This window comes from Uloborus diversus, chromosome 7, assembly GCF_026930045.1.
Source record: "Uloborus diversus isolate 005 chromosome 7, Udiv.v.3.1, whole genome shotgun sequence".
Taxonomy (NCBI): domain Eukaryota; kingdom Metazoa; phylum Arthropoda; class Arachnida; order Araneae; family Uloboridae; genus Uloborus; species Uloborus diversus.
In genome coordinates, this window is record NC_072737.1 from 115,527,952 (window position 1) to 115,554,309 (window position 26,358).

General features: G+C 36.2%; 1 protein-coding gene across 2 annotated transcripts in view; it reads left to right on the forward strand.

The window, feature by feature from the left end:
• Window positions 1-26,358, forward strand: part of LOC129225668 (uncharacterized) — a 64,331-nt gene that overhangs the window by 34,480 nt on the left and 3,493 nt on the right. The window contains exons 1-3 of one of the 2 annotated variants that reach the window (XM_054860142.1): window positions 14,485-14,813; window positions 22,462-22,583; window positions 24,892-25,714. In XM_054860142.1, the coding sequence (XP_054716117.1) occupies window positions 14,657-14,813; window positions 22,462-22,583; window positions 24,892-25,714 (1,102 nt within the window). In that variant the 5' untranslated portion in view covers window positions 14,485-14,656. Of the gene's footprint in view, window positions 1-14,484; window positions 14,814-22,461; window positions 22,584-24,891; window positions 25,715-26,358 lie in introns of those variants that run through there. The other variant, XM_054860143.1, reaches the window with a different exon arrangement.

Consider the following 26,358-nt stretch of genomic DNA (forward strand, 5'->3'; position numbering starts at 1 on the left):
TATACGCGTATATACTCACATATACACGTGACACGTATATACTCGTGCAGACATGTATACACTCCTGTAGGTAATCACGTATACATGCTTATATACTCGTGTATACACGTATATGCTTAAGCCTGCACGTGCATGCATGTATCTGATGTATACATGTATTTATTCATATATGAACATGTTTACTCATGTCTACGCGACACGTATAGTATACTCGTGTATACCCACATATACTCGTACATATACTTGTAACTATAAAAATAACCGAAATATAAAAAAATTAGAGTTATTAAGTAACGGTTTGGCAACTATTTTTAACTATGACCACTTTACCCCATGCTATGACCACTTTCCCCCACCCCATGGGGCAAAGTGGTCATAAATACAAAGGGAAATGAAAGTGTTATAGAACTACTTAAATCAACTTTTTTTCCCCTGAAAGTCAATGTACCGTGTTCTTTAATAATGCAATGTAAAATAACAACAAAAAAAAGTTGAAGTGTTTAAAGAATTTGTTGTATTTATTATCCACCTAAGTTGAAAACCTACGATTTTATGACCACTTTACCCCACCAGACCCTAATGATTTCTTTTTTTTAATTCTAAAAAATTTGTGTGTATTTTATCTTTGTTTGTGCAAAATGTTAAGTTAGGATCTCAATGGGATTATATTTTCATGATATTTTGAATATAATTTGACTTAAGAAATAATGATATTTTTCAGATTCTAATTAGTTAAATCCCAAAGATCGTCAATATTGCATTTTTAAAACCACAAATCATTAATCTTTCTGGGGGAGAAGCGCATTTAAGACACATGTGATGGGGGAAAAAACGAAGCCTTTGATTTCATACATCTTCTTACTTTTTTGACCTCGGAACATCCATGTGGGATAAAAACACCGCTGATCCAAAAGAAGGTTTTAACACCTTTGACAAGACCAAAAAGAGTCCAAAATTGCATTTTTAGACCCTTAATTTTGGAAAACTTTCTGGTCGAGAGTCCTCGATCCCTTCCATCCTCCTTAATATCACTAAAGATAACTTAAAATTGTATTTTCAGAATTTTGATTTCGAAAATTTATGGGAGGCTAGCTATCGATTACCCGCCCCTTATGCCGTCGCCCCAAATCAAAAACAATTTTCTTGGACTTCGATTGCAAACAATTTTCTGTAGAGTACCTCTTTTCTTTGTCTACCGTTGTCGAAGAGAACTTTAGAATGTGTTGAACGAAGGGAAAGCTCCTAAAATTCAATCTCCTTCCCATAACACCCCCCTCCCCCCCCCCCCCAAAAAAAAGAAAATTTGTAACGGCGTTTTTAAAGGCGTATTGTCAAAAAGTTTAGAATGCCCCGAACCTTCTCTTCTCCCCCAGCGTCATCAAGCATAGGCCTTATAACTTCAAAAAATTTCCAAGTTATAGCTACCCACCTACTCCCCTAACATGTTAACATGTATCCTAAAATTGCGTTTTTAAAACTTCAACAACTAAACTTTCCGGGGACAGTCCCAAATGCGTTTTTAAGGCTTCAAAAATTTCCAGGAGAACTTGCGCTAAACCAAAACTTTTCTCTAGTCAAAAAAAAAAAAAAAAAAAAAAAAAAACGCAAATTTAGACGAGTTTTATTGATGTTGGGAGAAGGGAGGTTAGAGTTTATGACCCTTTTTGGAATGAAAGTTCATAACGCTTGTTATCAATATTTTAAAATTAGTATACATAGTAAAAAGTAAGTAATAAAAATCAATCGCCCTCTTTTGAAAAATTTCTGGATCCGTCCTTGGTTTCTTTAGCTAACATGTGTCTTTATAACCTCTCAGACTTTTAAATGAAGAAGCAGTTCGATATCAGCCAAGAGTTTGTTAAGCCTACCTATTTTCGAAAACTATTCAATACTGTAACGGATTCGGTGCGACTTCCACTTTCTTGAAATGAAGACACAGTTCTTGATAAAAACACAGGAAATTTATTTACACTATGTACAGGAAAGATCTTCAACAACTGCCAAATTATTCATCAGCAATTAAGCAATTATCACCCAACACCGTAAACTCAACGTTTACACACGTATTTACTTCCAAATACGAAAACAACACAGCGAAATGCCTCGCTATAAACAGAGCAAAAATCTTCTCGGTTCGAAATATCAAACGAAACTGACTGTTTATCCATCGCCAACGGCTTAAATACACCGAAAAGAATTTTCTCAAATATTCCACACGCTTCTCGAAATGCGTTGACCGTTATCAAATTTTATCAATGAACAAAAAGGGAATAGGGGTCGTATATTTTAGCCATATAAAAAAGGGGTTGTATATTCATTACGGGAAACTATTTACAGGTTACGTTCCTACAATAATTACTATTTACAGAATTTGTAACATTGCCCCCTTCCTAAGGACTGCACGTCCCGGGCAGTACAATCCCCAGAAAGGGTGCCAAACTTCTATCACAAGTTTACAAATATACACATTAATTAATAACTAACAGATACAGAAAACACAATAATAACAAGAAATATTACTAAACATTAAAAGCAAAAATTAATTATCTACAACTTTTATGTTATCAACCATGGTTGTTTACGTAATACTCATGAACTATGGCCATAGTATGGGGCTAACCGATCATAATGTACAACCCTAGGTTTTGCATTAGGTGATTTTTGGATCCTCACTACGACGTCATTTAGTCGGTTAACGACTTTGTAGGGTCCATCCCAATGCGACTGCAATTTGGGTGAAAGACCTTTCCGTCGGATGGGATTCCATAACCAAACCTTGTCGCCTTCGTTGAATTCATGTCCAGTAGACCTTGTGTCGTATCGGGTCTTCATCTTCTCCGCCGCGATGTTGATTCGCTCTCGTGCGAAGTTATGAACGTCTTCCAACCGGGCCTGGAGATCCTGGATGTACTCCTCAGGCGATGAAGGCGCATCCGGAGGACGACCGAAGACGAGATCACAAGGTAGCCGAAGCTCTCGTCCGAAGAGCATCTGAGATGGGGCGTATCCGGTAGTCTCGTGGACAGCACTGCGGTAGGCCAGCAGGAACAAAGGTAGCTTCTTGTCCCAATCCTGTTGATTTCTGGATACCATAAGCGAGAGATTATTCAGGATTGTGCGGTTAAATCTCTCCACCATGCCGTCCGATTGTGGGTGTAGTGGTGTTGTCCTAGTTTTCTCAATTCCGAAAATTTGACATAGGCCCTTAAACACAGCAGAGATGAAATTCCTCCCTTGATCGGAATGAATCTGCAAAGGTGTTCCGTATCTCGAGATCCAATGTTGGACTAGAGTCTCTGCTACGGTGGTAGCCTCTTGATCTGGAATGGGATATGCTTCCGGCCATTTGGTGAAGTAGTCGATGGAAACAAGAATGTATTTGTTCCCATCAGCAGTTCTTGGTAGAGGACCCAGGATGTCGATCCCAATTCGCTCGAAAGGAGCTCCAACGTTGTACAGATGTAGCTTCCCTCTGCTTCTTTTCTTCGGTCCTTTACGAGCAGCACAGGCGTCACACGAATGGCACCACTTCTCCACGTCATCCTTCGCCTTGCTCCAGAAGAAGCGCTCCCGAACTTTATTGAGAGTTTTCAAGACACCAAAATGTCCTCCAGTCGCACTACTATGTATGTCTTTCAGAACATCTGAAATCCTGGATCGAGGAAGTAGTAACTGCCACCTAGATGTCTTGCCGTTGTCAGATTCCCATTTCCGGTGTAGCACGCCGTTCCGTAAATGGAGTGAGTTCCATAAAGCCCAGTATCTTTTTGTTGCAGGACTGAAGATGGAAACGTCCTGCCAGCTAGGGCGTCGACTGTCACTTTCCATGAACTCTAAAATTGGTTTTATGTCGGGGTCCTCAAGTTGATCTTTTCGAACTTGGTCATCACTCCATGGATCAGGTTCTGATGATGTTGGAGTCACTGTCACCTGATAGGCAGTAGGGCTAGTCGTTCCATACTGTTTCTCGATTCGGGAACAATAATTGCATTTCTCAGGACAGGGTCTCCTTGATAAAGCGTCTGCATTACCGTGAGACAACCCTTTTCGGTGCTTGATCTCCATGTCATATTCCTGGAGCCGCTGTATCCACCTGGCTATCTGGCCTTCTGGATTCTTGAAGTTCAAAAGCCAAGTTAACGATGCATGATCTGTCCGAAGCAGAAATTTTCGGCCGTAGAGGTAATGATGGAAGTGTTCTATAGCTTTCACTATGGCCAGTAACTCCTTTCTGGTGACGCAGTAATTTCGCTCCGACTTTGATAAGCATTTGCTCCAGTAAGCGATGACATGTTCATTTCCGTCAATTTCTTGGGATAAAACAGCTCCGATGCCCTCGTTGCTCGCATCAGTGTCCAGGATGAAGGATTTTTCAGGCTGAGGATAGGCGAGGATAGGCGTTGATGTTAAAGCCTCCTTCAGTCGTAGAAATGCATCTTCGCATTCTTTGGACCATTCAAACTTTTGCTTGCTCTCCGTCAGCTTATGCAAAGGTCGTGCAATGTTGGAAAAACCCTTTACAAACTTCCTGTAGTACGTGCAGAGCCCCAGGAAACTTCGCAGCTGATGGATGTTTTCGGGACGACTCCAACTCTTGACTGCAGATACCTTTTCTGGATCGGTTTGTACACCTTCAGAAGAGATGATGTGACCAAGGTAGCTAACTTCCCGGCGGAACAAATTACATTTGGACGGACTTAATTTCAGATTGGCTTCCTTAAGCTTTTGCAGCACCTTCCTAAGATTTGCCAGATGTTCTTCGAAGCTGCGTCCAACGATGATGATATCGTCTAAGTAGACCAGACAGGATTCGTAAGAGAGTCCTCTTAACACTGTCTCCATAAGACGCTCGAACGTAACTGGTGCATTGCAGAGGCCGAAGGGCATCACTTTGAACTGCCATAAGCCTTGTCCAGTTGTAAACGCTGTCTTCTCTCGGTCATCAGGGTGTATCTCAACCTGCCAGTAGCCGCTCTTCAAGTCCAGGGTCGAAAACCACTTGTGTCCGGAAAGAGTGTCCAAGGTGTCGTCTATCCGTGGAAGAGGGTAACTGTCTTTCTTGGTGATTTCATTCAGTCGTCGGTAATCGACACAAAATCTGGTGGAGCCATCTTTCTTTCGGACCAAGACGATGGGAGAGGCCCAAGGACTGGATGACGGTTCGATTACATCATTCTCCTTCATCTCTTTCAGAAGGGTTTCAACCTCTTCCTTCTTAGCGAACGGTAGTCGTCTTGGATGCTGTTTAATAGGGGGGTGTTCTCCAGTGTAAATCCTATGCTGCGTTAAATTCGTACGGCCAACATCCTCCGATGTAGATGAAAACAGATGCTTGAAGTGGTCCACCAATTGTTCCGCAGCAGTTCTTTGATCCTTCGATAAGGGTGCACTCCCAATTAACTTCGATGTCAAGGACTCAGAAGACACAGTCTCGGGGGAATTGATTCTTCTAATGATGCAGTTTACTGGAGTACAAGTTGCCAACACTTCACCTTTTCGGATATTCCTTGGCCTTTCACTCACGTTGGCGACTCTCACAGGAATTACATCCTTAGAAAGGTCCACAAGCGTAGATGCTACCAGCACTCCTTTTAGGCTATTGCTTAGGTTAGGGTATTCAATGAGTCCAAATCGAAAACTATTGCTTTCTTCAAGGGAGCCAGGTATTAATGATTCTGACCTTGAGGGAATCGATAAATCTGTTTGGGCTATTATTTGATGAGCGGATTTTACATCACTTTCTGCAGGGAAAACGGCTATGTCTTCTCTCATCGAGTGCAGCTCATTAGTCTTGAAGTCGAGAGTGAAGTCATATTTCTTCAAAAAGTCCAATCCGAGAATGAAGGGGTCCGTGATATTAGCGACGAATGCCGTATGATGGTAGGTGGCATTCCCAAACACTATTTCCAAGTCCACTTTACCGTCAATCTCGATCTTGTCACCTGTCACAGTCTGGAGACTTACGCGTGGCGATGTCCACAGCAGTTTCAATCCGAATTCACGAGCCACATCTGTCCTAATGATTGTCACATTGGCTCCAGTGTCGACAATCAGTCTGCAGGGGTTCCCATTTACATGTGCGTAAATGAAAAGTCCATCACTGCCACTACTAGAAGAGGAAATCTGCAGAGCTCTAGTGGTGGTGATTTCCTTCCCTCGCGTAGCTTGGCGAGCCGGACAACTCCTTCGCAGGTGTCCTTCACTACCGCATTTCCAGCACTTTTGCTCTTGTTTCTTTTGGGCTGTTATGCTGCTCAGATGTCTAGTCAAGTCACCGAGTTGTCTCTCAAGTTCAGCGAGATGGGACGACCTGGAATCAGACTCATCAGATTCCTGAGTCCGGATTAGATGGCGATCCACACGGGTTGCTTCTTGGGCGGCCTCGTATCTCATCGCATACACAACAGCAGAATTCAGGTCTTTGACATCCGCCATCCGTAGAGCTTTCTGGATTTCCGGATCTCGAACCCCGTCGATGTAGTAGTTGAGTGCCAGGTTGTCCCGAACATCCGCAGGACAGTCGCAAAAAGCAAGATGAGACAGTCTCTCGACGTCCGCCGCTAGCTCTTGCAGGGTTTCCCCGGTTTTCTGGAAACGGGACTTCAACTGGAGTCGGCTGAAATCTTTCTGGCACTTCTCACCGAAGCGAAGCTCCAACGCAGCCGTGAGGGCGGCGAAATCCAGTCGCTGGCTGTCCGGAAGGGTCTGAAGAATGTCCGCTGCGTCACCTCTCAGGGATGCTGCAAGATGGCAGGCCTTGGTAGCAGAGTCCCATCCGTTCGCTTCCGCCACTATCATGAATTGAGTTTTGTAAACCTGCCACGAAGTTTTCCCATCAAATGTGGCAAGTTTAATGGACGGTCGAGCAACCGATGTGGGAGCGCCAAACTGTACAGAACTGCTTTCCGCGGTCGCCAATCTCCTTTCCACGTCCTTGATTATTTCTTCCTTAAATGAAGTCAATTTCTTGTCTTCTTCTTCCAACTTATTTTCCATATTGGCGATGCGCTCTTCCACAGTATCAAATTTTTCTTCCAGGGCATCGACTTTATCTCCCATGGCGGTTAGTTGATTCTCCATCATGGTTTTCATCGACGTTAGGTCACTTTTCATTTCATCGTGACTTGTAGTGATTTTAGCAGTTAAATCACTATTTAACAGTTCTTGGTTAGTCGCTAATTCATTTTTCAATTGTTCCTGATTTGCAGTAAAACTTGCAGTCAAATCACTTTTCACAGAGGTGATTGCGTCAAGAAGTTGTTTTAATTGTTCATCCATTGCGCGAGTAATCACCATAAAAACAAAGTCCAAATTTAAAAAGTCTTTATGAAAATAATGTCCAAAGTCACACTTACTCCAAGAAAGTCCAGAAGTAGCCCCACGTTGGGCGCCAAAATTGTAACGGATTCGGTGCGACTTCCACTTTCTTGAAATGAAGACACAGTTCTTGATAAAAACACAGGAAATTTATTTACACTATGTACAGGAAAGATCTTCAACAACTGCCAAATTATTCATCAGCAATTAAGCAATTATCACCCAACACCGTAAACTCAACGTTTACACACGTATTTACTTCCAAATACGAAAACAACACAGCGAAATGCCTCGCTATAAACAGAGCAAAAATCTTCTCGGTTCGAAATATCAAACGAAACTGACTGTTTATCCATCGCCAACGGCTTAAATACACCGAAAAGAATTTTCTCAAATATTCCACACGCTTCTCGAAATGCGTTGACCGTTATCAAATTTTATCAATGAACAAAAAGGGAATAGGGGTCGTATATTTTAGCCATATAAAAAAGGGGTTGTATATTCATTACGGGAGACTATTTACAGGTTACGTTCCTACAATAATTACTATTTACAGAATTTGTAACAATACTTTATGTAGTAGCATGATGGTTGTACTGCTCATTTCTCTTAAGGTTTTTTATTTAAAAATTTCACAGTAACAACATTTCTCCTATCCTAAAAATTACAATCTACTTTGGCTCAGCGCAAAAACTTGAAAAAATTCGTCAAAGAGATTTGGAAAATAAAATAAAAGCTAAAAGTAAAAACAAGAAAAACACAAGACAAATTCAGGATTTTAATTTGTTGGAAAGTTTACGGAATTTTGCTATTGTAGAATGGAATGAGCTCAGGTTTCCAGGGATAGCTGTTCACGCGAGAGAAGGAGCTAATGTTGAGAAAATGGAACGCACCAAAAAGTGATTGAACAGTGATGAAGATTGAACAGTTCAAATTCCTTAACATCGCCTACGGCGAAACTAAAAGTCAATAGATCCCGAACTTCAAGGCGGAATTACTTCAAACAAATTTTGTTAGAAATAGCTCTGGATGATCAACTTTGAACTCCGACTCGTAGAATTGTAGGGCCGTCGACTCCAAGTCCGACTCCTGTTTCCAAAAATTAGTCGGATCCCGACTCCATGACTCCGACTCCGATTCCGTAGCTTTGGCAAAAATGTAGATACGGAGGGGAAATGATTAAGTCCGACTCTTGGAAGATTAACTTCTTCGACTCGACTCCGACTCCTTTATCTCAAAATAAGTCTGACTCCGACGCCGCAAACATTCGCAGAGTTGCGGGCTTAAGGGAAAATGACCGATTCCAACTCCGAGTCTTTGAATTAAAAACCTTTGACTCCCGAATTTGACTCCTTTTCCCCAAAAGGACATTGCGTGCCACTCCGGCTCCGCAGTCGTAGTTTTTACCTTGAAATAATTATTGTTGATATGGTTTGTTTTTATTTTCATGCGAAAGTTTTGATTTATGGATTCAGTGTTCGGCGGAGAAATTCGAAGTCCTTTATGTTTCTACATAAGATATGCGAAGAGGATTTATTTATTTATTTTTATTTATTTATTTATTTATTTATTTTATTTATTTATTATTTTTTTTTTTTTTTTGATAACGAAAATTATTTCTCTAAGTCGACATTTTGTTGTTTTTTATTTATTTTGAGAGTACATTTATTCATTCTTTAAATTATTTTTTGGAAATAGGCGAAAAACAAAAGATTTTTTTTTGACACAATATGATGTTACAAATTTTGTAAATAGTAATTGTTTTTATGATTAATTTGTTGTAATCTGGCTAATTTTGGCATTTATTCCATTAATTTTCATCTAAAATTATTGTAATAACTTAACTTGTAAATTGTTTCTTGTAATGAATATACAACCCCCCACCATTCGTATGATGTATATGGTCCCCTGATAACATTTGTGAATGATATAAAAAGAAAATATGAGAAATTGGTAGAACGTTGTAGGATTTTCTGGATGTTTCTTCGCTGGGTATTTAACGCTTGTTGAATGAGGAAGAGTAGGTTTTGCTTTCTAACTGTTTAGTCTCGTTTTTCACTGCTGTCTGTAAATGTATTAGCGCTTGCGCTGTGATTTTCGAATTTGTTCCTTTCACGTATTATGGATTTAAATGCGTGGTGTACTGAGTAATGTACAGTGTTTAACGATATTCGATTAATTGCTGGATGTTTGCAATTGCTACTTGCTCTATTGTTAATATTTGTAAATAAATTCATTGTGTTTTTATCAAGATTGGAATCGTCATTTCGAAGAAAGTTTGAAGTGGCACCGGATCCGTAACAATATTTATTTTAATGAGCTGATTATTTCTCATTTTTTAAATTTCTTTTTGAAAGCGATTAATGATTTTTTGATGGGAAAGATGTTTTAGCTGCTTTGTTTAAAAAGGGCTACTACTTTGTTTGTTTATTCATTTTTACGCATATATTTCTTCAGATGAGCAAGGCATATTTTATTTCTAGAAATCAGATAAAATGTTAAAAAGTTATGCATGAAAGAAGTATTGATTTAAACTTATTTTGAGAATAATATTTAGATACTAGAATGTCAACATTGGTGTACGGGAAAGAAGACTTATTTAGTTCTGGACGGATGGAAACATTTCGCAATTACATTCACATAATACATTTATGCTTTACATAATTGTGCATTATAGTCTTTTATGGAATGGGGTTGCTTCCTTCAGTCGAAAGTAGTACTTTTTGTCACTGAAATTGATAGAATAAGCAAAAATAACATGAACCTAGAAAATATTTTCATTTTCCCAACAGTTATTTTTTAATTAATTTTTTTAAACGTCCGATTTTTTAAACAAGGCGTGGTCTTGATGACGTCACAAATGATGCTCTTTGGCGCATCTTTCAACCCTAGGAGGATAGAAGAAAGAGGAGACGCCAAAAGCCGTAAACTTGCCGCCGCGGACAGAGCGGGTAGAGGAGAAGGATAAAAGTCTACCAAAGAAAGCAATGGTATTCAATGTAGAGCAATAGGGAAAACGTTCAGAAAAAGAGATAAATGTGCGGCACTTACATAATTTTTATTGTCGGAGCTAAAAATATGCTTTATTTATCACATACAACAATGAAAAAAGACATCTGTTTCAGGATACGTGAAATACACCGCCAGCTCAGTCATTTCCAGCCGAGGACTGCAGTTTCGTGCTTATTAGCACTCATCAGCCCGGCATAGGAAAGTGACTGAGCTGGAGATGGAAAACCCCTTAAGGAAGCCAAGAGTGCGAAACAAACTGGTAGCTAATATAGAATTAGCAGACCAGACGAGTGATCGAAGCAATGGTTCGGTTCAACTCGAAGATTGAACGCGAGGCAAGGTATATTCAGTAAATTACCGTAAAGCAAAAATACGTGCAATACACCACCAGCTCAGTCATTTCCAGCCGAGGACTGCAGTTTCGTGCTTATTAGCACTCATCAGCCCGGCATAGGAAAGTGACTGAGCTGGAGATGGAAAACCCCTTAAGAAAGCCAAGAGTGCGAAACAAACTGGTAGCTAATATAGAATTAGCAGACCAGACGAGTGACCGAAGCAATGGTTCGGTTCAACTCAGAGGTTTGAGTTGGTTTCAGCTTCCTTAAGGGGTTTTCCATCTCCAGCTCAGTCACTTTCCTATGCCGGGCTGATGAGTGCTAATAAGCACGAAACTGCAGTCCTCGGCTGGAAATGACTGAGCTGGCGGTGTATTTCACGTATTTTTGCTTTAGCTCTGGTTGATGGGCGGTAATTTACTGAATATATGTTTCAGGAGTTTTCTTCCCTTCTTATTTTTATTCATTTCTGTTGTTTGTGAATGCATTTTTGGAATGTAGAGTAGTATTTATTTTTCTTGATTATCACACAATTCCAGAAGCTTAAACGCACTTAATTAATGAAAAAATATGTCTAAAACAGTTCTTAATTAGAATTAGAGTACAAACACGTAACAAATAAATTATACTAATAAATGTGGATGCTTTTAATCTTAAATTTTGAATATTGTTTGAAAGAACTACAGAATGTACGTTGTTTGAAGGCACTACAAAATGTACAAAGTACAGAAAATGTCTTCATTATACACAATGAATATTAACACATTGAAAGTAAAACAAATGTGTGACAAAATTTTAATTTCTCAAAAAATACCCTTAAAACAGCGAAAAAAAAAAATTAAATAACTTTTGTATCACATTTTCTTCGTCAAGAGCTCTCTTCAATAAGCTTAGTTCAAAAAAAAAAGAAAAAATGCCTTGTAGTTCAAGATTTATGTATTGCTTAAGCCATTTGCACAAGTGAGACATTTTTACGCACTTTATTTCTAGAATTTTAAACTTTTGTTTTTGTTATGAATCATCATTATATATCGTAATATGAACTAGCAAATTTATAGAGTTTTCTTGCATTTAAAAATTATGATTTGTACAGCACAATTAAAAGCTTAAGTTTAAAATTCTAGAAATAAAGTGCAAATGTATAACTAAAATATCACAACCCTGCAAATGGATTTAGTAATGTGCCTTTCAATATCTGCATAGATGTTTCTATCATTTTGAACCATTGAAAAAAAATAAATAAATAACAGGATGCTCTATCCTTTTTTTTATGGTTCTAGTAGAGATATTTTCCGATTCCGATTCCGAGTCACAACTGTCTACAACTGTATTTATGTCTAGGACTGCATACTAAGTGCCTTGCCTCCATTATTTTATATACCGATAGATGGTAGCACCATCACCAGATCGAACAGTTAATGAGAATTTGGAACTAGTCCAGGAGCTAATGGCTACCTGGTGTTAGCACCCCCAGAGGTATCGTTTCACTTGGAGGACATTGAGACCACGAGCATATTTAACGTCGCCCAGTCCCCTTTAATGACGACGGTGGATCTTCGACCATCGAGGTTCGAACTCAGGACCCTCCGGCCCCGAATCCGACACTCTACCGATCGGGCTACCACGCCCCTTAGAGATATTTTAAACAAGAAATGAGTTATTCAAGTTGTGTTGCCAGGGTTGGCAAGTATTTTGCAACGGGTGGAAAAAACCACGGTTTTCCCTGTTAGCAAAAATAGATTTTTTGCCTGTATTTATTTACAAGGAACAAAAATTGAATTTTTAGACCCGTACAGACTTCGTTCTCGGTCCGTTTGTATACCCGTGCGCAACACAAGAAGGCATATTAATTAAGTGAACAGAAAATATTCACTATTAAACACAGCATTCTAGGCAAAATAGCACTGATGAAGCCCTTCAAAGCCGAATGTTTTTTGTAGACGTTTCACCTCGCCAGTTAAAAACCGGTTACGGTTTTGGCGACAGGTTTTGCCACGATGGGCGTCTCCTTTCTTCTATCCTCCTTGTTTCTACCACGGTTCCACGTTATGATAATCAAGAAGCGAATTAAAATTGCGCTCTACGCTTGCTATCAACCATATCGTTGCCAATACACGTGAGTAAAGATGCGAATTAAATATTTTGCTCTGTGAATGGCTACACTGAATGGCATTTCATGATTTGTGATGTCATCAGAAGCGTAAACAATGAAAGCGCACAGATTTAAGTAATTTTTTTAAAACATTAAACTTAATTATTTAAAAAAATTTCAGATCCTATGTTTTTAAGCATGCTCTTTCAGAAAAAAATACTTTTAAAATTTTGGAAACGACCCCATTAACAGATTAACAGTTTTGAGTTTCCTCAAAATAAATTGATTTTATCTTTCCAAATCGTAACTTTTGTGGGGGTCCGATTCTCAATGATTGAGGGGGTCCCTTCCCTCACCCTCCCCCTTCCATCCGTCGACGTCTATGTGGCTGACCGCCCATGCGAATCCCCTTCTGAGTTCTCCGATTCTCTGAATGAATTAATTCTTTCTCAGTGAGAAAACGTTTCGCAGATTTGAGAGAATTTTTTTCTATAAAAACAGCAATGGCAGGTAATTGCTAGGGACCCCCAAGGCATAAGGGCCCAAAGGGATCCAAAACTGCACATTGAAAAATGTTTACAAAAGATAAAAGGGTTTCCAAAAGAATTTCGATGGGCATATCCCACATCAGGCCCGTCATTTGGGCGATCGACGGGGGGGGGGGGGGGGGTTCAATTCTCTCTCCCCTAAAGTTTCGAAACATTAAAGGCATTTTTGTGCTCATTTTGTTGCCACTCCATGGAAAACAATGAAACGACGAGCTTGCGCCCAAATTTGTAAATCTGCCACTGAAAAACAGCCTCGTAAAGTTACTCCGATACATTTTCTCTTTATTCTCATTTGTCAAAACTGAATTCTTTTCTGCTCAACTTTTTCCGAATCAATCCCATTGATAACGATGACATGGTAGTTTTTTTTTTTTAGAAATCTCTTAGCGTATTAGCGTATTTCCTAAAGAGAAATATAATATTACATTATTTTTGCAAACATTTCAGCAGATGGCGCCATCTATAAGTCTTTTGTTTCAACAACATGGCATAGACATTGGTTATTTGAGATAAATTAATACCTTTGTGTTGAAAAGTAAAGTTTTTCGCCGTTTTTCGCATATGAGTAATTTTGTTCCCTGCCTCTAAACCGTGTATGTTCGAATAGAGTAACCGGACACCTAGCGTGACGTTATCACATAAACCGAAAGTGGGAGTCAAAAGAGGTGTAGGAGTTAGGAGGCGGTCCTCCAAAAGTTAGGTTTTTTCCTTTTTTTTTCTTAAAATTGAGCTATTTTTCTGAATTTTCACGTTGCTGATTGAGCGACCTCTAAACAATGAAAGTGGCTAGAAAATTGGGACGGAGGACCTCCGTGAACTCCCCCTTAAAATTCCTATGAAACTAGAAAAGTCCATTTGCTTGGGACTTTTAGCCTGATTGCTTATAAAATTAATTAATAATGCTTATCTCCTATTTCATGCTTTATTCCTTTTCGATCTGACACTTTATTGATACCCGAGCAGCCCCCCTCCCCCCCCCTTAAGTCTGCATCCACACCTACCCGTGGCTTTTCAGCACTGGGATCGAACACGCGGAGACCAACGATAGTCCATTTCATTTTTATAAAAACTTTAACGTTATTTGTATATTTTCACCGTACGTTTCCTAAATATTGATTTTTTTTTTTAATCAACAAAAATAATTCTTTTTTCATTTTTTTTTCTTTTGATGCCGGTTACGTTGTTTACTCGTGAAGTTGGCTGTGTTGGGAAAAAAAGCAAAACGAAATTTTATTCTGAATTTAAATATTTATCTATTATTGGTTTTTGTTTTGGGACTTCTTTTTTTATCGCACTTTGCAAAGTATAAATAGAAATATTTTCTTTGGATCTTTAATTTTAAAGCTGTCTCAATGTTGGAGATGAATTCTTATCTTCATGTTCTGAATCGACTGTGTGAAAAGGTTCAACAGAACATGGCGAATAAACCAAAAGAGATGGACACCATCGATTGGGATGTTAATGTTGAAATTCTTTTGTTTTACGCAATGATAGGACACAAACCTGTTGGTAATTATTATCTGTTTTGGTCTATGATATGGATTGTTGATAAGAAGTGTACTAAGGTACCAAAATTTTCATGGAATATCGTACCGTAATGCATCCAATACATATGTAGGAAAGGCTTAATGCTTCAAATTTAAAATAGCATTATTTGTTATAAGCTTGAAAATATTGTTTCTTAATAGGTGTAGTTTCACACATGATGGTCATTCAATTATGAATCTCTATTTTTTTCTATATTTGGGTGTTCCAACAACATTGTATTAGTATATCCAATATTTCATGCACTTTTATTGAAATGTTAGTTATTTCAGGGGCTCTGTTTAGTTTTTTTCTTGATTTTTGAGTTTGGGTCATTTAAAATGCAATATGTAAAAAAGGTATGAATAGGTTCTATTAATTAAAGCATAACCTTTTTTTTTTTGACTTAATGCTATTTTTTAAGTCAGTCTCCCCCCTCCCGCTTTTTTTACTTTAGTGTGGCAAGAACAATTATGTTGTTTTTTAAAGCACAAGTCACAAATTTAACCAAAATGTATTCCTAAACTATGATATGATAGAATTAAAATTCTTTTTCCCCCTTTTAACTATGAGTTATGAAATTTAGTCATCTTCTATACAGATGAATGAACCAACTTTCTAACAATAAAGCCCTTCTCTCACCTTCTAATTCTGTTCCTCTCTGAAGAAAAGTTGGAAAAAAAAAAAAAAACTGAGAAAATAAAAGCATTATTAAATGGTGTTTTGATCAGGGATGAATTGGTGCTGGGGAACGCATCAGAATGCCATCCTGGCAGGCATAGATAATGTTTAAAACTGTTTGCAAACTCAAATAAATTCGTAAATGTTCTGCAAAAAAACCTCCTGCTGTGGTGAACCTTCGGTCTCATATAGCGAGGATATAACAGCAAAAATCTAAAGCTCAAAGTAAGTCAAGTACCACTATGCAGTGGTGGATTTACTAGAAGGGGAGGGGGGGGGGGGTAATTCATTGTAAATTGTTTTTGAAGCTTCAATTTTGAAAAATTGCCAGGGGAGAGCCCTTTAACCCCATACCTTTGCGTTTATGTTCCAAAAAACTAGCTTACAATAGCGTTTTTAAGACTCAATTCCAAAAAATTTGTGTAGAGAGTCTTCTTCCCTCCCTTCAACATCACCAAACATCATCTAAAATTGTGCTACTAAAACTACCCCTTCGAAAATTTTGAGAGGCGTTCCTTCAAACACACACTTCTTTCCTTTGCCAACGTTATTAAAAATGGTTTAAAATTTATCTTTGGGTTTAAATTTTTCAAAATTTTCGGTGGAGGTCCATCGACTCCCTCCTACACTAACCTCATCGAAGATGGTCGAAAATTGCTTTGAATCCTTTATTTCTATTAAGTGTCTGTCTTCCTAACAGTAAAGATGGCTAGCAATTACTTTTTTAATGCTTCAGTCTCGTCAACTTTCTGGGGGATAGAACCCTAGAACCTTCATTCCCACTAATACTGCAAAAAATCTTCTAAATTTGGGGCAGTTTTCATAAGGTGGGAGCAAACAGAGACATCAACTTTGAAGCTTCAACGCCAAATAACTTTAATTTTAATTAACTCAAAAAAAATTTTGAGTTAAATTATAATACTGTATAGAGACAAGAATTGGCATAAATTATGAAAAAAAAACGCTCTTCAAATACCCTTTAAAAAATGTTTTCTTTGCTAAAAGGCACAATTTTGGACATTCAAAACGTTAACTGAGCAAATGTACTTTCAAAAAAAATTTTTTTTTCAAAATTATTTCCATACATGTTTCAAAAAAAAAAAAAAATTAAGGGTATAAATCTCAAACTGAATAATTTTTTTATAATATTTTTCTTATTTAAAAAAGCAAAGACATATTATTTATTTTGCAAACGATTTTAGAAAAAAAGGAAGTTGGAAGTTTGATGTATGTCCAAAAGTAACGATCTGAACAATGCTATTATTTGAGAACTAAATATACAGGGCATAAAACTGGTCAGTTAAAGTCAGTATTTAAAAAATTGGTCAGTATTTACAGAATTTAGTCGGTTTTTTTTGCAATTTTATTAAATTATTAATTTTAAGATAATATTCACTGTCAAATTTGTTTTCATTTTCTGATGAACTTTAAAAAATGCCAAAAGAGCAATCAATTGCTAATATAGCAGCCCACTTTCGCCTACCTGGTAGTCTGTTTTACTTGATAAAAATCTGTTCCATTCTTGTAGTGGATTGGGATGATCAAGTTTTATGGAAAACCTAGCTCCCCCCCCCCCCTTTTCCATCACCCTTTGACATTGGGTATATTCTTTGAAACATTTTCCTGTTTTTGCCCAAAGTAACAAGGTAAGATGATTTTTTTGAGAAATAAGGTGTGCATGACAGCTACATTTGTGTACAATATCGAGATGAATAAAAATTTGTTAAGTTTAAATTCTTATTTTAATTTGTTGTCTTTAGCTTTCGTCACAAGTTCTTGCAGTTTTAGTGAACTTACACCCTGTCCCATAAATTTAGATACAAACATAAAATACAATTTACAGTAAAAATATAAATGGTAGGATATTTAAATTTATATGTGTATACAAAAAATAAACAGTACGTAAAGCACAAGATAAGGTTCATTTATTAGAAAAACATCATGCAGGGTGCCCACCTGGGGGGGGGGGGGTCATGGTGCAGATTGGGCCATTGAAATTTTTTGTGAGATTTGTTTTTAAGTGGTATTTTTCTCTTTTTTTTGGGGGAGTGGGGTCTTTTGCGATGTTTAGAGGACGTGCACCCTTGATCTTAGGGGAGTGGGCAGGACGCCCCTGCAATGTTGAATTTATTTAGAAAAACAGAAAATAGGGTTTCCCATAATTTTGATTTTTTATCGTAGGCAAGTGGTGCACCAAAAAAGTGGGAGGTGTTAGGGGGCGGGACCCCTAAAGCTGATAGTTGTAAAAGCGAGTAGTTGTAAAAATTGAATATTGTTCAAAGCAGATTTTACAATTTATAAAAAAGTGCAAGCATATAATATACAGCAATCATTTACAAGTAAAATTCAAATTTTGAGAACAGTGACGATTGTTATGCTTCAATGGAGTAAATCTTATATTTTAATGCCCCAAAGTTAATGAATCTTATTTTTTATTAAAAATGGGGTAAAAAAGATAAGTACAGAAAATATGAAATTTTGTTAATATTAAATAGATTTTTGCCACGAACAAAATTATTTATAAGAAGCATAAAAATACCTTTTCTTAAAAAATAAAGCAATATTAAAAGCACAAATGTGCAGAAACACTGCAGACACGTGTTTTGGCATTACAAGGATTGTTTTTTTCAATGCACAAAATGTGAGCTTATGGAGTTAAAGACATCCGACAAAAGTCGTATTTTTTTACATTCAATAGCTCACATTTTATGCACTGAAAAAAACGTTCCTTGTAATGCAGAAACACTTGTCTGCAGTGATCCTGCACATTTGTGCTTTTAACGTTGTTTCATTTGCTTTTAAAAATTATTTATGTTTGGTGGACTAGAAATATAGATTGATTTTTGTTCATTTTTAGTTTAAAAAATAACTTATTTGTAAAATTATTGACACACAATCAAAATTGTTTTAAAAATTATTATTTGAACATGGAGGTCTATACTACTGTTGCAATGAGTTCAAAATTCGTCACATGTGTGTCGGTGATTCTTCTTAAAACATAATTGCAACTCTATACTCGGCTAAAGTGCTACTCGGTACGTCTCTAATCTATTGTATCCATACTTTGTGCATAAGGCATTTTCCTGACTTTCTTTATAATTGGAAATTGTAGAATACTATGCTTCAAGAACAATATACTATAATTTATTTCTTGCCAAAAATTTAAAGCCTTATTAGTCTTGAGAAAATTTCATTGCACTTATAAAATTAGTAAATTAGCAATTTTTTTCAGCTGAGTTTTTGGATATTGCCTAAAATCCAAAAATATTGACTATTTCCTGGGAGCTTGATGCATTTTTGAGTATTATTCTTTAGCACCAATTTTTTTATTTCCTTTTTTTCGCTTTCTGACCGATCTTATCCCTGTATCATCAACTTTTATAAATTGACATCCCTATTTTTCTCCTACCTTCCACTTTTGGTGGATAGTGGTATGGGATTGCACTGCATTATGGGATTATGGCATAGGCGGATCCAGGAAGGGGGTCATGGCCCCCTCTAAGAAAATTTCAAGAATAGTTAAAATACCCTTTTTTTTGAGCAAAACTGCAATAAATGTCTCTTATAATACAAAGTCTAACAATAAGGAAAAAATAAAAGGGGGCCAGGCCACCCTGAAAAAGTTTCAAAAATAGTTAAAAACCTTTTTTAGAGCTAAATATAGAAAAGTCCTCGAAGTCTAACAAGAATATAAAAAACAACGCCGGGGAGCCATAAAACCACACTGAGGAAGTTGCAAGAATAGTTTTTTAAACCCTCTTTCCCAGCTTAAACTGAAAAAAAAAAAACTTTATTTTAGTTCATGTGAATTCTAACAAGAATGGAAACAATGCCAGAGGGAGGGCATGGCCACCCCATGAAAATTTCAAAAATATCAAGTATATACCAAATATTTGAGTTTATTTAGCATAATGGGCTTGTCTTTACTTTCCCATGGGGGGAAGAAAAGGGATATATATGTTAGTAAGTGTCTGATAAAAAGTTATACATTTAATGATTGCGCTTTAAGTTAAAGTTAGATTTCAGTTTTAACCTGGCATTTTGCAGTGCTATGTAATTATTCTTCATTCACTTTTTAATATGGGACCATCCAAACCATTCCTCGTCCACTTGTTAATGTTACCAAAGATTGTCTACAAACCACGTTTTAAAAAATAGCTTGTAAAATGCCAACATTGTTCAAGATCGGCCTAAATTTTGTTTTAAGCACTTGAGCTGCAAAATGTTTCTGAGGGAGAACTCCTCCCTCCCTAACATCGATGGAAGTCTTCAAGAGTTAAGTTTCTGGAGCTTCAATTTCGAAAATTACTGGTCCTATCGTTTTTTGATCGGAAAGGCGGATGCTTCAGCATTTCAGCTAGAAGCATAATCCCCATATTTGGTCATTCACAAGATCAAAGTAGATAAGATGCTTAAGTGCCTAGGTTTTGAAAAACAAAGCAGAACTGGATGTTTTATTTACTAAAAACTGGTGAAAATAACTTAAAAAGTAGCAAATCTTTTTTTTTTTTTTTTTTTAAATAATTTTCTTGAGAAACTAAAAATTTTATATTTAAAATTTCACCTTATCTTCATTGCTTTGAGTGCAAAAGGACTAAAAACTTTTCAACTAAAGTGTAGTCTCATGAGGATTTTTATTTTTAAATTATTTTTTGCAACAAATTCAGAAATTTATATCTTATTTTTTGGCATAGTCCCTTTGTTTAGTCATACCCAAGATGTTGGTACGAAACTCTTTAATTGTCTACATTTTCATAAACGGAATAGGATATTTATTGCAATGAAACTATTGAAAATTATGCAAAAATGTGCCTCTTTTTTTTTTTTTTTGATAATTCTTAACTATTTTCTTGAAAATGCAAAATTTCATCTCATGAATATTATTTTATCTTTATTGCTTTAGTGGCTAATGTGCTAAAAATTGACTATTTCATCTAAATTGTAGTTTTTAAGGATTTTGAAATAACACATTCAGAAATCTATTTATAAGCGTGAATGTTTCGCGTAGACGCCGTGTTTGGTCATATGCAAAATGGCAATAGACGAGCCTATTACTTGCTTTAGTTTCCAAAAACAGAATTTTATCTTTACCTCAACACAAACTATTGAAGATAACATAAAATGTACAATAAATCATGTTTTCTTTCAGTGGCGTAGCTAGACCCGACTTTCGGGGGGGGGGGGGGGGTTACTTCTTATATATATATACTAATATATATATACATATATATATATATATATATATATATATATATATATATATATATATATATGTATGTATGTATAATCGCTTGGAATTTTTCCCTTTTCTTCTTTTTTTTTTCTTTCTCTTCTCTCTTTTTCTCTTTTTTTTTTTTTTGAGACTAACTTTTCGGGGGGGGGGGGGTTTTGTCCCCAAAACCCCCCCCCTTAGCTACGCCCCTGTTTTCTTTTAAAATTATTTTCATGAAACATGTGAATTATTATCTGCACAATTGTATTTGATCCTCTTTGATTTAGAAGCTTTGTTGTAAACTAAAACATTCATCTGAAATGCAGTTTCCTGCCAACTTTACTAATTTATTTATTTATTCATTTTCAAAGAAATCAAAAACTCATTTTAACTTAAATCTTTCATATTTAAATAAATATGTATTGAATAATTGTTTTTCATAGTGCACAGAGTTCTATTTATTTTAATAAAATTAGTAAAACTGCTCCCCCCCCCACTTTTTCTATACCTTAAAACTCGGCTACAGTGCTGACTACTAAGTTTTTCGGCTCTAGTGGCCACTGGCCAGTTGGAAAATTTCTGAGTCTTGACCTTTACCAGGGACTTTGTATTTTATGAAAACTTAAAATAAAACTAATAATAATGCTGCAGATTATTTTCAACTGCCCAAAATAGTGTCGCAGACTTGCTAGAAAGTTTCTGCTACTGGGCCTCCCCTTAACATCACCAAAAATAGTCTGAAACATCCTTTTTGGTGCTACAATTTCGCTCCAAACCTCTCCCCTCTTCTACCATTACCAAAGATAACTAGAATGCATCTTTAAGCCTGAAAATTAGAAAAATTTCTTCGTGTGGGCATAAGAATTTCTGATCCAGGTATCACGACAAAAAGATCATATTAAACTGCGTTTCTGGCTCTACAATAGCAAAAAAAATCTGCCGGAGAAACCCCAAACCTTTCTCTTCTTAACATTATTGGAGATAATGTTTGCGTTTTTAAGGTTTCAATTTCTAAAAACGGCAAGGGGGGGGGAGGCACACCCGTGTTCTTAATATTACAAAAGACAGTTAAAATGCATTTCTAAGGTTACAAATCAGAAAAAATTCCTTAGATGGGGCCTCAAATCTCTCCTCCCTCTTACATCATCAAATATCGTTTAAAACTGCATTCTTAGAGCTACTATTCCGAAAAATAGACAGGGGAGCGCCAATAAACCTCTTCTCCCCTAACATTATTAAAGATCGTCTAAAATGCGTTTTTAAAACTTCAAATTCGAAAATTTTCCAGGGGAGAAACCCTCATGCCCCCTTTACTTGGGAGTTAATATGATACTTACGGTTGGTTCATATTGCTTCCCCTTAGATCAGAAGTAATATACAGTCACCTCAGAGCACAATACTAATTACAGGAATACACCACTTTGAGGCGACAATATACGCACACTTTTGTTAAGAAAAGAGGACAATTATTGGGAAGGTTACAGCCTTTATGTTAAACTTGCATCGCCTAGTGAAAATTCCTTAAAAAATGCTCTAGTTAAAGGTGGACTATATTAATATTTGTAAACTTCAAAAAAATTTTAAAGCATTGTATCTTTCCAAGTGGCCCCCTCCGAGAATTCTGTCTGGATCCGCCCTCGGATTATGGTAATATTCACAATACTGTCTTCTTAATTTTTTTGGGAAGGATATCCTTGTGTTTTACCAAAGGTTTCTTTTAATATAAAAAATCTCTTTTAGGTGTCAACAGATCTTTCATGATGCTTTGCATTCATCAAAAATTCAGTACCTACATTAATCGACAGATAACTTCAAAAGCCATATGGAATCATTTAGAATCTATGTATGATATGGCTGCATTGGTAAGTAATTTATTTACTCTTTTAACAAAATTCAAAATTAATACAGTAAACTCCCAATTGTCCGTGGAATAGGGTGGCATTTAACTGGATAAGCAAACTCGTGAATAATCCAAAAACTAGTTAGAAACGATGTTAGTGTATGCAATAGCTTAGACATAATGATATTACTTGCAGACCGCACAAGATATATTGCATGTTGCTCTTCTCAGAAAACTATCTAATATAGCAATAGGAGGAAAACTTATACTTTGGGTAAAAAAATTGCCTGACTGGAAGGAAAAAAAAAAGTTGAAAGGGTGAATTTATTCTAAATGAAATTATGTTTCAACTTGGGTTCCTCAAGTATCAGTTTTAAGGGGCCTATATTGTTTATTTTTATGAATGACATTCATGAAAATATTTCTGGAAACATGAATTGTTTTGCTGGTGATGTCAAAGTTATGGGGAATGTAGAAAGTGAAGGACAAGTATAAGTTTTAAGAGCATTTAGATCATATTACTAAGTGAGCAGATAAGTGGGGTATGACAATTAATTTTGGGAAATGTCAAGTGCTACTCTTAGGATATGGAAATAAGCATACTAGTAATTATTTACAGGGTTCAGTCATTATTTAGACAAAAAATGTTCTTGATCTGGATGTCTGGAATCAGTATTTCAAGTTTAATCAACAGTGCAGCATGGCAAGTTATAAAACCAACAGAATGTTTGATTATATCAATTGATCGATTTCAAACAAATTTAAGAAGGTTCTTCTGCCATTACATAGAAGTTTGGTGAGACTTCATTTGTAGTATTCTGTTCAGTTTTGTTCTTATGATTCTTGATGCTGTGATTGAAATCTGCATAGCCTTCACAATGCCACCAGGTTAGGTTTGTCCCAACTATAAGTGCTTCATTTTGGTATAGTTCATATCAATCCAGATAGAGGTGTGCCTTCATAGTCTGGAAAGGTTTTAAAATTTAACATATGCAAGGCTCATTTTTGTCCTACTTTTCCTGCTTTTCCTTACTTGAGTAAGAAGAGTCCTACTTTCAGAAAAAAATCCTACTTATCATTTTTACTAATAATTAATTCTTTAAATCTTCATGACTTAGGAAAGATCAAACTTTTTTTTATGAATAGTATTTAAACCAAATAATCTCAGTTTAAACAAAAAAAAAAAAAAAATTTACCAACTCAGGTTATCATACATCAGGGTTTGTATGCTCCTTCAAAACTCCTCCAATACTCCTTCATTTAGGTTTGTTTTTTGAAGAGCCCTTTAAACTCCTTCATTTTGGTTTTAGTTCCTTCAAAACTCCTTCTTTTTTAGTTCAAGACTACATAATCTTCCTCTATGACAGTAACTTAAAATACATCAATCGACAACTTAACTTCGTCACAAGAGCGTATTAGGGCAGTTTAAATGTAGTAATTTTGTATATTTATTTTTTTCATAAAGGTGTGATTTACAAATTGATCACATAAGTCATAAAAGTTGAAGGTGAAAATAATTTTAGATGACTAATATATTTCATAAGTGAAGTAAAACATGTTGGTGATTGGCTATTTTTTCAAGTTTGATGATTATTGCTTTTCCCTCCACCACACTCTCAGCAGCAAAAGTCAGTTTGTCTAATTATTATTTAAATATTTAAAAATGAATAAGTAGATGTACTATATTAAGTGATTGTGTTAAAAAACAATTGTTTTTTAAATCAGTTATGATATCGTAAAAAGGGTCATCCACAAGTGTTGTCATGCCGAGAAAGGAGACGGATTCACTAAATTGTGACAAGGGGAAGAGAGAGGGTAACAAAAAGTGACATCATACAGTTATGACTCTAAGTTTGTAAAAAATATCACATGTGACAAGAGGAGGAGTATGGTGAAGTGTGATACTTTGTGACAAAAGAAGAAGGGGTCAAATATGTTGAAAAAAAGTGCGACATCACACATCATTTAAGGACAGCCCATTAGTACCCCTTCAAAATCTCATTTTATTTCTGAAATTGAGTTACCCTATATGTGATTGCTCAAAACGAAAAAAGCGCTTCGAATTTGAAGATCAAAAATTATGAAATTTTGCCGCTTAGTGGGAAAATTACATGTAATATGACTATTAATGTCGATTTGCACAAAAATTTTATAAGTCAAGTTGCTTGCCCATACACCCGTTTTCAAATTTATTTGCATTTTGAATCTATATGCCCTCCTCCTGCCCCTTTTGGTAATTGAAAGTATTTAAAATCTACTTTTGGTAGAAAATCATTACAAACTTTTAATAATGTTGCATTCAATTGCTATTAATAGCTATTTTTTTACAGCATGAGTCAGAAGATCTCCCTTTTCCAAATGATGAGCAGCTTTTTGATCTACCAGAAGAATATGATGAATTGATTGCCAGCCAGCTTGGAGTTGAACCTGAACGTTCTACATCAGAAAAAGAGTTGCCAAAAACTAACACTGCCTTGAAAGTGTCAAAGAAACTATCTTCTACAAAGTTAAAGCAAAACAGTACCCCTGTTTCTACTTCCAAAAGTACTTTTGTCACTCCTGTTGTTAGTAAGATAGGTAAAAATAACATTAAAAATGAGCCAAAATCGCCAACAGTTGAAAATACTGCTAAATTGAAATTTGACACTCCAGTATTAAAAACAAATAAGGTGAAAAGATCTTCCAGTCCATTTTCAACGAAAGCTGTAAAACCTGAATCTGCACCAGTTGTTAAAGATGAAATAGATGCTACTGTGTCAAAAAAATCTAGGTCAGAGCGAAGTGCTAGTCCAGCTAACACTAAAAGAAATTCAAAACTTGAAACTAGTATTACTAACTCAGCTTCTAAGAAGTTCCTTAAACAAGAACAAAATAGTACTATTGCAAAGCAAGGAAAATCTGAAGCTCCTGATAATAATAAGAAAGTAAAAAACGAAAAAGAAGTTGCTAATAAAAAAGGAAAAACATTGTCTACTGAAAATAATGTAAAAAAGAAATATGATAGTGGTAATGGTAATAAGAAAAAAATTGATGTAGAAACAAATTCAAAGAAAGGTGACTCTGTTGGTAACAAGCAAAAACTTGATGCGAAAAATTCAAGCTCAACAAGTAAAGGGAGTAAGGCTGACGATACTGAACACCTTGTTACTCCAGGTAATGTATTTCATACATATATTAATGTTTGTGTGTTAAAAATACAAGCTTAGCGGTCACCATTCCCCCTACCGCAACTAATAAAAAGAATGGGGAAATATCAAACTACTAAATATTTTTCTTTTCACTATTATACATCGTTAAAAAAAGGGTATGACCAGAAACGTCAGCAGCTGACTTCGCCTGCCTATATGCTTTAACCTTCCACAGTTAGTTTGGCATTGCAAGAGACTAGACTTTTCATCTAAAGATTTTTTCCTCTCCCATTATCAAGTAGTTTAGGTCTATAAATTCACTATAAGGATTGAATTTTTCAAGGGGCAATCTAGTAATCTGCCACAGGTGTCAGCAATGACAGTTTTAAACTTTCTTTGAGAAAAAGGGATTCAAATTTTTAGAAATACATTACTTAGCAACGTTTTACAGATTACGGTAGCTCTATGTCAGCCCTGATACTGTTGATTCTGTTCTTGGGGCAAAGCTAACTGGGTAGAGTGGTGAATACTGTGAGGAATCTATCCCTACACACATTGTCTCCTTTACCGTTCAAACAGTGGTGTTTGTGATCCGAAAATTTTGGGTTGCAGTTTCCAAAAATTTTGGGCTGACAACATTCTAAAACTGAAAAATTATTTTAAAAAAGA